Below are 11,365 nucleotides of genomic sequence, written 5' to 3' on the forward strand. Positions count from 1 at the left end.
AAACATTGATTCAAATATCACCACAAACCTTTCAGAGTACCCAGGCAGTGGTTTTGCCCATCTTCAAAATAAAAAAATACAAAATGAAAGCAATGTTTTCAAACCACATCCAGCCCCACACAGCTGAAGTGGGAACACTGCCTGTGACCACGCCAGAACTCCCAGTAGGAGCAGAGCAATGGAATACAGTCAGAGGAAGCAAAAGTCCTTCTCTACATGCAACAGCAGTTACATGAGTTTCCAATCCCTTCAAGTCCTGCTTTTAGGTACATAAGCTAATAAACTCCTGCTCTAGCAAATCAGAATTAATGTTTTAAGTACTGCATTATTTTGTATATTATGTATTTACATGTGTGTATATATATATGCATGCATAGTGTTACATATATATATATATATGTCTCTCCAGCACTAAATGCATACAAACCTTTTGCATGCAACACGCCACCAGAAAGCGCAATACTTGGGAATGGATAACCATGACAAACTATCTCAGAGAGGTCATGTGCTACCCCATGCAGCAGGTTGCTCCAACAAGGTTTAGCACTACTAGATGGAGTGGCACAGTGTTTGGAGTAACATTTTCAGGAAGGAAAAGAAACCAGAGAGGTAAATGATGGAGTTGTCTACTTCAGTTCAAATTAAGTTCACATTACAATAACCTTGGAAGACAATCACTGCTTTTTGTTTCTCTAACATCACTGAGCAAGCAGGAGTAAGCAGATAATCACCATAACTCTTCCAAAAACAGTGAAGAACAAAGTTCACCAGAAGGGTAGCACTTGTGTAACAGTGCTCACTGGAGTGAGCTAACTATTGACCCAGCACCGTGTCTTACACCTCTATGCACTCCATACTCCAAAACCATTTTACTTAGAGATTAAACAGGCCATTGCTTGTACAACCACTTTAAGTTGATCTATGCAGAGAAAGGAGGAGCCAGTCCTACCACCTTCCCACACTTCATTCTTGGAACCAAATAGCAAATCAACAGAAAGTGATCCAGATTAGAAAGTTCTCAGCCAGATCTGGTACCTGACTGCTGTCAGTCCACTGAAGCTGCATTAACACATTTGGCTCTGCAGCCTTGTGCCAGCCTCAGCTGTTTGCAGCCTCCCACTCCCATTTTGGTATCAGAATTTGCAAGGCCGCACACAAAAACCAATCCTGAAAGGTTCCCATAACCAAAGTGGCAAGTGACCCTGCAATAGAAACAGGTCATCCCAGATATCCAGAGTTGAAAAACAAACCCTGAGTTAGGCAGTAGCTCATCACACCCCCCGCTTAATGGCCACAGAATGAAAAAAAAACATGAGAATGGTTGTGATATCAAGCAATATTAATTAAAAACTGGACCTTAGTTATTTTTTAACTGCAATCATACATATTTTATATTTATATATATATTTTATAGTCTTCACAAGCCAGATGGATGAATCCTCATGCAGAAATTAATTAGATAACTTACTGGAAAAGAGCAATTTTGATTTTACAAGTCTTACCTCTTCTTTTTTAATTATTTTAACCATATATTTAATTGTTATTGTCCTGACTAAATTCACACATATTCCTTTAGACATATACCCACGTGAACTGGCAGTCAGGAAGAAAATTTCAACAAAATGCTATCTTTTACCCACATGGAACAGGGTATGTTTCAGGTTTTATATTTAAATGGCAAAAAATTAAAATTAAAAGATCTGAAACTCTTGCTCTGTGCACAATACAACACCCCAGTATACTCTAAGCTGGGAGGAGCACGCAATAGCTGGCAACCCTTCTCGTTACCTGGGAGGACCCACTGCTTTGAAATGTTACCATTTCCAAATTCTGTGCTCCAGTCTAAAACATCCCAATCACATGGCATTGCAGAGACATTTTCCACAAGGTGACATAGTTAATTGAAGCACAGCACAAAGCAACAAAACCCTTGCCATTCATTATCTGAGAACTTTTTTCCTCGTTGTCTCTGCTCCTGCATAAAAACCAGTTACAGCACACAGAGGGAATTCCCTTCAAGCTTTTTAAATCACAGCACAGTGGAAAACAGAATGTAGCAGAAGAGATGCAGTTCAGGGAGAGGGTAGCAGAGAACCCAGCCTCACAAGGGTATGTGCCCTACATGGGTAAGCAAAGCTAAGGTAACCAACATGGAGAACCTGTGATGCAGGCTCAGCCAAAATGACAGGCACCAGGTGGATCTGCTTGGGGTGACATCCCACACACAGTGCTGCTGCACCTTTGCTTGGGGCACCGGAGATCAATTGAGAGAACCTCCCTCTTGACATAGAGAAAAACCTGACACAAAATAATGTTCCATGTCATGTAAGACTAGCCCCTAAATCAACAAAAATTAAGCTGGACTCTCATCAGACATAATCTACTAACACTAGGAAACACCCCACAGGCTGAGTTACCGCAAGCATCCCTGCAGTACCACTTATTCCATACTCAGCACTCTCCAACAGCAGCCTACTGGAGCAATAGCAGCAGACAGGCTCAAGTTATAACCCATCAATACCATGTTGATGAAGTGAGCAAAACAGAAGTCTATGAATCCAAAATATTGCACATATCTAAACACATCTAGTCTTCTTTCAATGTTTTGTTTGTTGTCTTTTTAATTCAATACCACAAAGAAGGTCTAAATACTTTTAGAAATAATGTTACTTGCTTATTGATGACAAAGAGAACCTATTTAAGCAAAAGTTCCTATAATTCTTTGGTTGTTTTTTCCCTGTAAGAAGTTTTGCTGTCAGGAAAACCAGGAAGCAACAGGTACAGAATAGGTACAGAAAGTGTTTTCATAATATTTCTTTGCTGCAAAAGGAAAAAAGCTCTTCTGTCACCATATATTAGGAATGTTGCTTGAAATGGTTTTCAATATGATTTGATGTAACAGAATCTTCACTAGGAGCAGAGAGATTTTCAAGGCCTTGAAGAGACATATTGATTTTTCCCAGTTCTGTGGAAAATTGAAGTTCATTCATAAGATCTTCTGTGTGTGATGAAATACTTATTCTAAATGCTGTCCAGAGGAAAGTGACTGGAAAGCTGAAACATTAGCTGAAGAATCTGATGTACAGACTGATGTGTATTAAAATAAATACTGCTATGGCCTCGTTTAGTTTATAAAGCTAAAGGAGTAGGATCTGGCTGGTTTTAGCATCTCTGCAAGTTAGGCCATCTGGAGGTTATATGAGATCACACTGAGTCAGAGTTTGATACCAAATCAAGTACCCCTGACTGCAAGCCTCGGTGTGCTAGTGACATTTTTAAATGCCAGCATACAGAGAAGGCTGAACTGCTCTAGATCTCTGTGTACGTTACAGGAACAGCTACACTGAGCACTGTGCCAAGTGATATCCACCCACACCAACCCTTACACCTGCACAAAATACTGCTGAAATCAGGGAAAATCTGCATCCACAGAGAGCCACATGTGAGAGACTGGAAGGACTGCTGGCTCAAAGTATTTTGGATGCATGTGTGAGAGAATAGGTAGGTCAGGCCTTGTTCTGGAGAGGCAAGATCCCAATGTACACACATACTCCTCTGAGTGTGTATCCCAGCCACACAGTAGCCACCAGTCCCTGCCACAGCACAGGTAATGCTCCACACCCCAGCCCTGGAGCCCCAGTCAAGCCCCAGATGACCTTAAGACCAACCTGGGGTAAGGGCCCAGGAAAGCCAAAGTACTAAACTGAAGCATGAGGCAAGCACAGAGTTTGACCCTACCTCCTCTTGGAATTTCTCTCAGCTGAACACAGCTGGAACCAGGAAGGGTAGCTGAGTTCTTCTCTACATCTTTTCTGTCTTTCTCTCTTCCTTTCTTCATCTGACTATCTCTTCTCAGAGTTTTGAGTAACTTAAAATCAGACAGACTTGGAGCTGCTAAGTTGAATGGGCTAAGTCAATGCTTTGTGAAGTGTTTTATGTTGAGTGAATGCTGCTCTAAACTTTTGCCAAAGTTCTGATTTTCTGAAGTCGCCAGTGAAGTTTTTTGTTGTTTTGACCTCTTGAAAACATCCAGTCAGTATTTCTCCTGTGTATTAAACTCAGAGTACATGAAAAACCACAAACCTTTTCAGAAGTCTCATCTAGCAACTGTTTTTTGGGTCCTTATATCACAAGATAGAATACTCTGTGACAGGAGCAGCAGCACAAGCAAAAAATATTGGATGTTTTCCAAATTCACACGACAGTACAATGCAATAGAAACAGATCATTCTTTACTGATTTAAGGCCGAATGTATTGGTGGATTTTCACTGTAAAATGATCATGAAGTGCAATTCAGTATATTCATTAAAAATTGGATATGCTTTCTTTGTTTTAATTCTTTACAGCACTGTAACAATATTTGCTATTTTTTAATGAGAAACAGACAAATTGTACTTGAGTAAAGTCACTATAAAATTCAAGCTAATGGAAAAGTCAGATATGGAAAAGTTTAAAATACTACCATACTGGAAGACACTTTTATGCCTCATGCTGACAGTGACTTCTGGGTCATCTCTAACAGAGCTGGGTTACTTCATGAGCTGTTCAGCTCCTTGTTGGCCTGTCTACATGAATAAAACAATTACAGTCCTGTTGACAGGCTACCAGCCATGCATTTGAGAAGTATGCTGCATATTTTGGACAAAACAAGTCTCCCCGACAGAGCTATAGTTTAAGACCAGAATTTCCTAACTGGTAGAATTAGATCAAGTGATTTTTTTGGGTCAAAAATATTTTCTCTTGCCTCCAGTTTGAATTGAAAGCAAAACATTATATTCTACCTGCCATGGCAAATCTTCTCAGGTTACTGCTTTTGGTTAATGGAGTATGAACTGTTGAAGTATTCAGTCCAAGCACTTAACAACACATCAGCTTCTTGCTCCAAATTTCTAACTTGTAGAAGCCCTAGTGCCAAAAATAGTTTGTATTTCTTTTTCAACATAGACTCCAAAATGTCTATTTGTAAGAATGAGACCCAAAAGAAAAAGAAAGTGATATTTCACTAATTGTAAGCTCAAGTTTCTCATCCTCTACTAATCATTAACTTGCATCTTACAGAGTTTAAGGAATAAGGAATAAATTAAAGTTCACTAAGAAGTACATGAGGATTATTGTAATCTCTAAAATTAGGTTTTAGAAAGCATTCCTAAATAACAGATTACATACATACTTTCAAACTCCTGTCCACTGCAGAAGATAGAGAACTTCCTTACATTTTTCTTCTTACTATTCTCCACACAAAACCAACAACAACAAAAAAAGCCCTGAACCCCTCCACTCCCCTCCAAAAAAACCTTTCTCTCCCACATTTTCCATCTGAATATCATTCTACATCAACTGAACTGTGTATATATAATTTTTTTTGTTTGTTTACACGAACATGTCTTCTAGGTTCCCATCTAGAAAAAGAAAGCCTTTCTTCCTGGAACAGCTCATGCCTTGCCTATACACCCATTACATCATACACTGCAGTTGAATACGTACATTCCTAATACCCACACCAAAATGTTCACAGTGCAAAGGCTGCCTTATTAGAATTAAGGTAGCACATCCACCTTCAAATTCAGTGCTGCACAACATTCATTTGTTGCCTTTATCGTGGAAATATTATCAACATGCAACAAGGGCAATGGGATTAGGACCAGTGCTAACTTCTTTTCACACACACAAATATCCGTAAGATGTTTCACTTGCAGAAGTATTCCTTTGGGGATGCCTGTGCTCTGGGTGCCATTCACATGGATCAGCTTTTCTCTGATTGGGACATCGAAAATTCAAAACTGACTCTTCATACTTTGAGATAGATGTGTCACCAGAAAAAACATAACTGTGACAACTCAATCAAGGTGGAAGACTGGTAAATATATTTACCAAATTCATCTTTAATGCAGAAGGAAAGTATATAAGCTGCACATGATAGTTCCAATAATATTCTCTTGAAGCACATTGACATCAAACAAGAGAAGTCACACAATTAATCACAATGGTTTTTCTCTAGTTCTAGTTCCCTTATGCTTATCTTTAATCTTTTAGAAACTAGACTAGAAACATCAAATAACTTAACAAGTAGCACATTTATAAACACCCAATTTTGGCAAAACAAATATTTATGAGAAAGGAAATCGTTTCCCCCATGTTTCTTCTACTCTTTCTATTACCAATGATACAGCCTACCACAAAGTTGGGAGGGAACACAAAGCAAGGAAATTTTTTATTCTAAGAATGACCTCTACAGATCTGAAGCAAGCCCCCCAAAGCCAGCAGTTACTAAATTTTTATATGCATTTGAAAGACTGAGGCTACATCAGTTGAAAGAGACACTGAGGAACTCAAGAATGTCAACCTCACAATAATAGATCTATTTCATCAATATATACACCCCTGCCTTTCACTGTAACAAACCAGTGGAGTACTTCTTCACAGCTACATCTGTGCTATGAAGAAATGTAAAATAAAAGTAATTTGATCATAAAAGGGGGAGGGGAAGGAAATTAACAGAATGCTTCCACTTCCACTGCAAGGACATCCTCCCAATGCAAATTTTTAAAGATCAAATGTTACCGAATGCATTTCAAAATTGCACAGAATAAGCTTCACATTGATTTGTTTGGGGTTTTTTTTAAACACTGTGGCAAGGGAAAAATGATAAAATCAAAACTTCCTTGTGCATATCTGAAAAAACCAGCTGACATCACAGAATTATCCTCTCCCACTTTGAAAAACAAACTATCAACAATGCACAAAATTTAATAAGCAATCTATTGGTTGTCCTTTAAAGGTCAGTACACTTGTCTGACACTTTTCCTGTAACACTTACATAACCTTATTTTCTTTCTGCTATCTTTCTGTACTTCAGAAGACTACCTAGATCCCCATATGGTTGCCATCAAACACAGCAGATGCCAAGCAAATTAAAACACAAGTTACGATTCGTAACATGCTGATGTATCATAATTGCAGGATAGCTCATAACTTAGAGTGAATCACCAGCTAAAGCAAAAGTTTCAGAGGTGTCAGTGCTTTTTATACATTTTTCCAATTAGACCAGCACCAGTGGAATCAAGTGTAGATTGAAATCTACACCTTAGCAATAGTATACATCCACCATTTCCATCAAGTATAAAAAAGTAGAGAGAACAATTAAAATCATCTCTTGGAACTAAAAGTCAGCCCAAAACTGTCTTCCCAAGGTAAGCGGGAAAGAGGGTGAAATAGCTCTTGCCTTTAATGAAGCAGGGCAGCCTACTTTGACCTTTTGCACAGCACCTTGACTTCATTCGACATGGAAGCCAAAGGGGGAAGGAGGCATTGCTTGTTGGTTTGCTTTGAGTACGGAAAAGTGTTCTCTTGTTACCTCCTATTACATCTTTGCCGAGACAACAGCAGAGGGGTCATGAAAAAGCAGTGTCCATTGCAGCAGTTGCCAGCCAGGAAAGGTGGCACCCGGAGCAAGCGGTGCTTCAGCATCGGCAGAACGGCACTGGGGCTGAAGCACAGGGCAGTGCCTCGACGCACAGCCGGCAGCACGGCAAAGGGAAACACTGACTTCCAGCTTCACATTTAGATGCATTTGTGCCTGTTACTTTTGCTCCTAAACATTACTTTGGTGACTGCCCAATGAGCTTTCCTTTTCCACAACAATAGTAGACTCATAAAATAAGCTTTTCTGAACAAACATTTCCAGAGCATTTACCAACTTTAACGTTGACTTGCCTAAAGAAATTAAGTCTGCAACTATATCTAGAGCATTAATTATGCATAGACTTGGCAGATAATATTGTCTTCTACAACAGTATGAAACACATTTTTAGGCAAGAATACATTACCTGGGGTGGTGCAAGCCTGAGAACTACCTCCTAAAAAGCATTCTGTCACCTTTAGTCACAACTACGTGTAGAGCATTGGAGTGCAGCTTTCCCATATTCATTATCCTAATAATTCTGTTGTGGTTTTTAAGGTGTGAAATACCTGACCAGTACAAAACAAAAAAGACAAAAAGGTCTGGGCATTTATTTTGCCCCTATTCTATGGTATTTAAAGCCTCAGATTTTTTGTAATAACTTCAGTTTAAGTAGCAAGTACAATAATTCCCTGCATAATTTCAGCAGATCTGTAATATCCCTCTATTCAAAGCACTGACAATTTTCTTGTCAAAATCATTACTCTTCCAACTCAGTTCTCTTTATTTTTAGTCCATTGTTTTATGATGCAGAATAGAGATTTTTTTTGTTTACATTAACCATTTAAAAGATTGTGTTAAAACCACTATATAATAATGCTCAGATAGAAGGCCTAGCAAGATGTATTCCCTTTTTGCAAGATCCTGGAACATGTGGTTAACATGGGGTTAATATGATGACCTCTTCATCATTTCAATCTATTTACAATGACTACATTAGTGGTTATTTTTGATTATCACTTTCTGTCAACAACCAATCCAATTTTCATTTACAGTTTTTCTGGCCCAGTTATTGAAGAGTTTGCTATTACTTCAGTAAAAACAACATTAATGTGCATTCAACAAGAGTATCTGCCTATGTTTTCACTCCAAATCATAAGAATCATGGTAATAAATGCAGTCTTTCTCATAAAGAGATTACAATATTCTAAAGAAATTACTAAACTCTCCAAGTCCTTGGTCTACCTGCATTTCAAGAAATTTAGCCAGGAACACAAATGAGACAATTAGAGTTTTGCAAAAGAGGAAATCTGCAAGTAAGGGCCTCACATGAAGCACATGGCAGAATGGGTGATACACAATTATACTTTTCCAGGCTTTCAGATCAGCATTCCAGCTGTATAAAGCCTTTGACCCATTCAGTTACAACACAGGCACACCTGCCATCACACAGAGGCTACACTGCATCAGCCTCAGAAACACAGGAGTAAGAAAAACACTATTTACAGAAAACCTAAAACATAACCACTTCCCCACTTGTACCATCCACACACTCACCTTCAGAGAATAAAATGAATAAAGCTTCTGAGACACTGACAGTGTCTGAAAAAGCAAGTTAACATGGTTACATATATTCCACCATAATCTTCCTCTCACAATTCAAGGACACAGCACACAAGTGTTCCTCACACTACTTGCTCCCTGCTGAAAAATATGTTTTCACAGCAACATATGCCCAGCAGAATCAAAACAAAGAAACGGACAAGGGCAAAGAATCATGGCAAACTCTACCACCAAAAACTGAGCCAAGAGTACAATCACAACAGCTCTGTAAGGTCAGAATACTAAAAAGCTTGCTACTGCTCATCTGCAGGGGTCGGTCTGGGGCCAAGTAAACAGTGACACAAAGCCACAGGCAGCTTCACTCTGGGAGCATAACTTCTTATTTAAGAAAAGGTAATACAGTATAAAAGTGGACTTAATCAAAACTCTCGTCCTTTCAAAAGGAACACAGACCTGAGGTTAGCGGTGGTACCTGCCATCCATGTAACCACCAACCTCTGTTCCCCCCAAGGGGACAATCAGAAGCTCAGCACTGCTCAAAAGGTTTCTCTCCTCTGTTCCTCCCTACCTTCCTCCAAAATCTTCAAGGTGGTGTTGGGGCTTTTTTCCCCTAATTCCCCTTTCTAGTCCAAAAAAGTCACTGTACCAGATATGTATTCAACTTGCTCCCAAAGGCCCTCAAAAACACACCAACACTATCAGGGTTTGAGCCAGAGCTGGACTCAATGATCCTTCTGGGTCCTTCCAACTCAGAATATTCTGTGAATCTGGGTTTGTGCATGTTTCTCACTGCTCTGTGGAATACCTCAAGTAAAAAGGGGAACTGTACATGTAAGAGCCTTCATGTACATGTAAGAGTCTTCACCTTTAACATTCTGTGCAGTGAGAAGACCTCAACATTCACACGTGTGTAAGAATGCTCAACCACTTTCCCCACCTCCCCCTCTGTAGTTATGAAATCTGGCATGAACATCCAGAAAGGGCTGCTTCTCTTTCAAATCCAACACATTGAGAAGATGCTAGAAGTACTATTACAGGCAGGTTACATTTCACTGTACAGTTCTGCCTACTCCACAGCCGGTGGGGAATGGTGCAACAAGATACTGTGCAGGCAGATCAAGCAGCGCAGCCAGGAATCCCAACAAATGCCCAAACAGGCCTCCTACGGGCTTGCACTTTAGGGATGGGTGGAAATACCGTTTTCCCCCTCCTCCATCCTATTATAGCTACTACTACTACGTGTTAACAGCTAATCATAATAAACCTGTGCCATACATAACTTCATCATTGTGAAATCATTAAACAGCACTGTGCAGAGAACCTGAGCTGCGATTCTATTATTTCCACCTAACAGGGATGGCAGTGTGAAAACATGCAGATCAATTCGCTCTCCAGGCCTGGGTGCCTGGTTGCTCCCTTCCTCTCCCATCACAAAGCAGAGGAAAAAAGGAAAAGACGGGCAGGGGGAAAGAAGGCATGAAATCCGCTTCGTACTAACAACAAAAGCAATTAGGGGAGCCGGAAGGGAAGAGAACCGGCACCCTCGGGAGGTGGAGGAATGCAGCACCACAACTTGGCCGGGGAAGGGCTGCCCGGGCGGGCGGGTCAGAGGCGCCCCTGGCCTCGCACCGCAGCCCACCTAAAAGCCCCGCAGCCTCACGCCGGGCTGTCACACGTCCCGATCGCTCCGGGCCGAGCCCGGGAGCGGCGGCGGCCGGCGAGGAGGAGGAGGAAGCAGAGGAAGACATGAAACCGGCGCCACTTACCCAGAAAATGACATTGAAGCCAAAGATGAAGTATTTGATGCAACAACTGACTTCAGGCCCTTTATAGTGCTTTCCGGACATCCTCTGCGCTCATGAAGACGCTTTGCTCGCAGCCAGGGTGAGAACCAAAGGGGGAGCGGGGAAGGGGGAGAATTTAAAAAAAAACAGAAAAAAAAAAAAAAAACAAACAAACAAACAAACAAAAAGAAGGAAGACTAGGAGGAGGGGTCTGGGAAGACTAGAAGGAGGGTGGGTGCAAGAGTATGAGGAAGGGTCCGGGGGCGGCGCGGCGGGCAGAGCTCAGGGCCGGCTCCGCGCCGCGGGGAGATGCGGCAGGAGCGGCGCGGCGGCGGCTCGGCTCCGACTTGCCGGGCGCCGGGGATGGCCGGCGAGCAGCTCCCACCTCCTCCTCCGCTTCTCCCGCATGAGGAGGCCCCGGCTGCTCGCGGCGGGAGGCAGGAGAGGGCGGCAATGAGCGGAACGGCCGCTGATAAAGGCGCTGCCGGGGCAGGATCGGCCCGGGCAGAGGCCGGAGCCGCGCGCCCCCTCAGCGCCAAGGACCGCCGCGCGCCCCGCCCCGTGATTGGCACCGCTCCCCGCCAATCCGGCCGTGTGAGGGCCGCCGGCGAGGGGGCG

The 11,365-nt window shown here is 41.7% G+C and overlaps 1 protein-coding gene across 1 annotated transcript in view; it reads right to left on the minus strand.

Annotated features, from left to right (window-relative positions):
- The window catches only part of TSPAN5 (tetraspanin 5), an 88,954-nt gene extending 77,658 nt beyond the window's left edge, over nucleotides 1-11,296 (minus strand). Inside the window, exon 1 of the mRNA XM_033060378.2 lies at nucleotides 10,730-11,296. Coding sequence (XP_032916269.1) covers nucleotides 10,730-10,810 — 81 coding nt within the window. The 5' untranslated portion in view covers nucleotides 10,811-11,296. The remainder of the gene's footprint in view (nucleotides 1-10,729) is intronic.
- Between the last annotated feature and the right edge of the window lie 69 nt (nucleotides 11,297-11,365).

Source organism: Catharus ustulatus, chromosome 5 (assembly GCF_009819885.2).
Source record: "Catharus ustulatus isolate bCatUst1 chromosome 5, bCatUst1.pri.v2, whole genome shotgun sequence".
NCBI classification, from domain to species: Eukaryota; Metazoa; Chordata; class Aves; order Passeriformes; family Turdidae; genus Catharus; species Catharus ustulatus.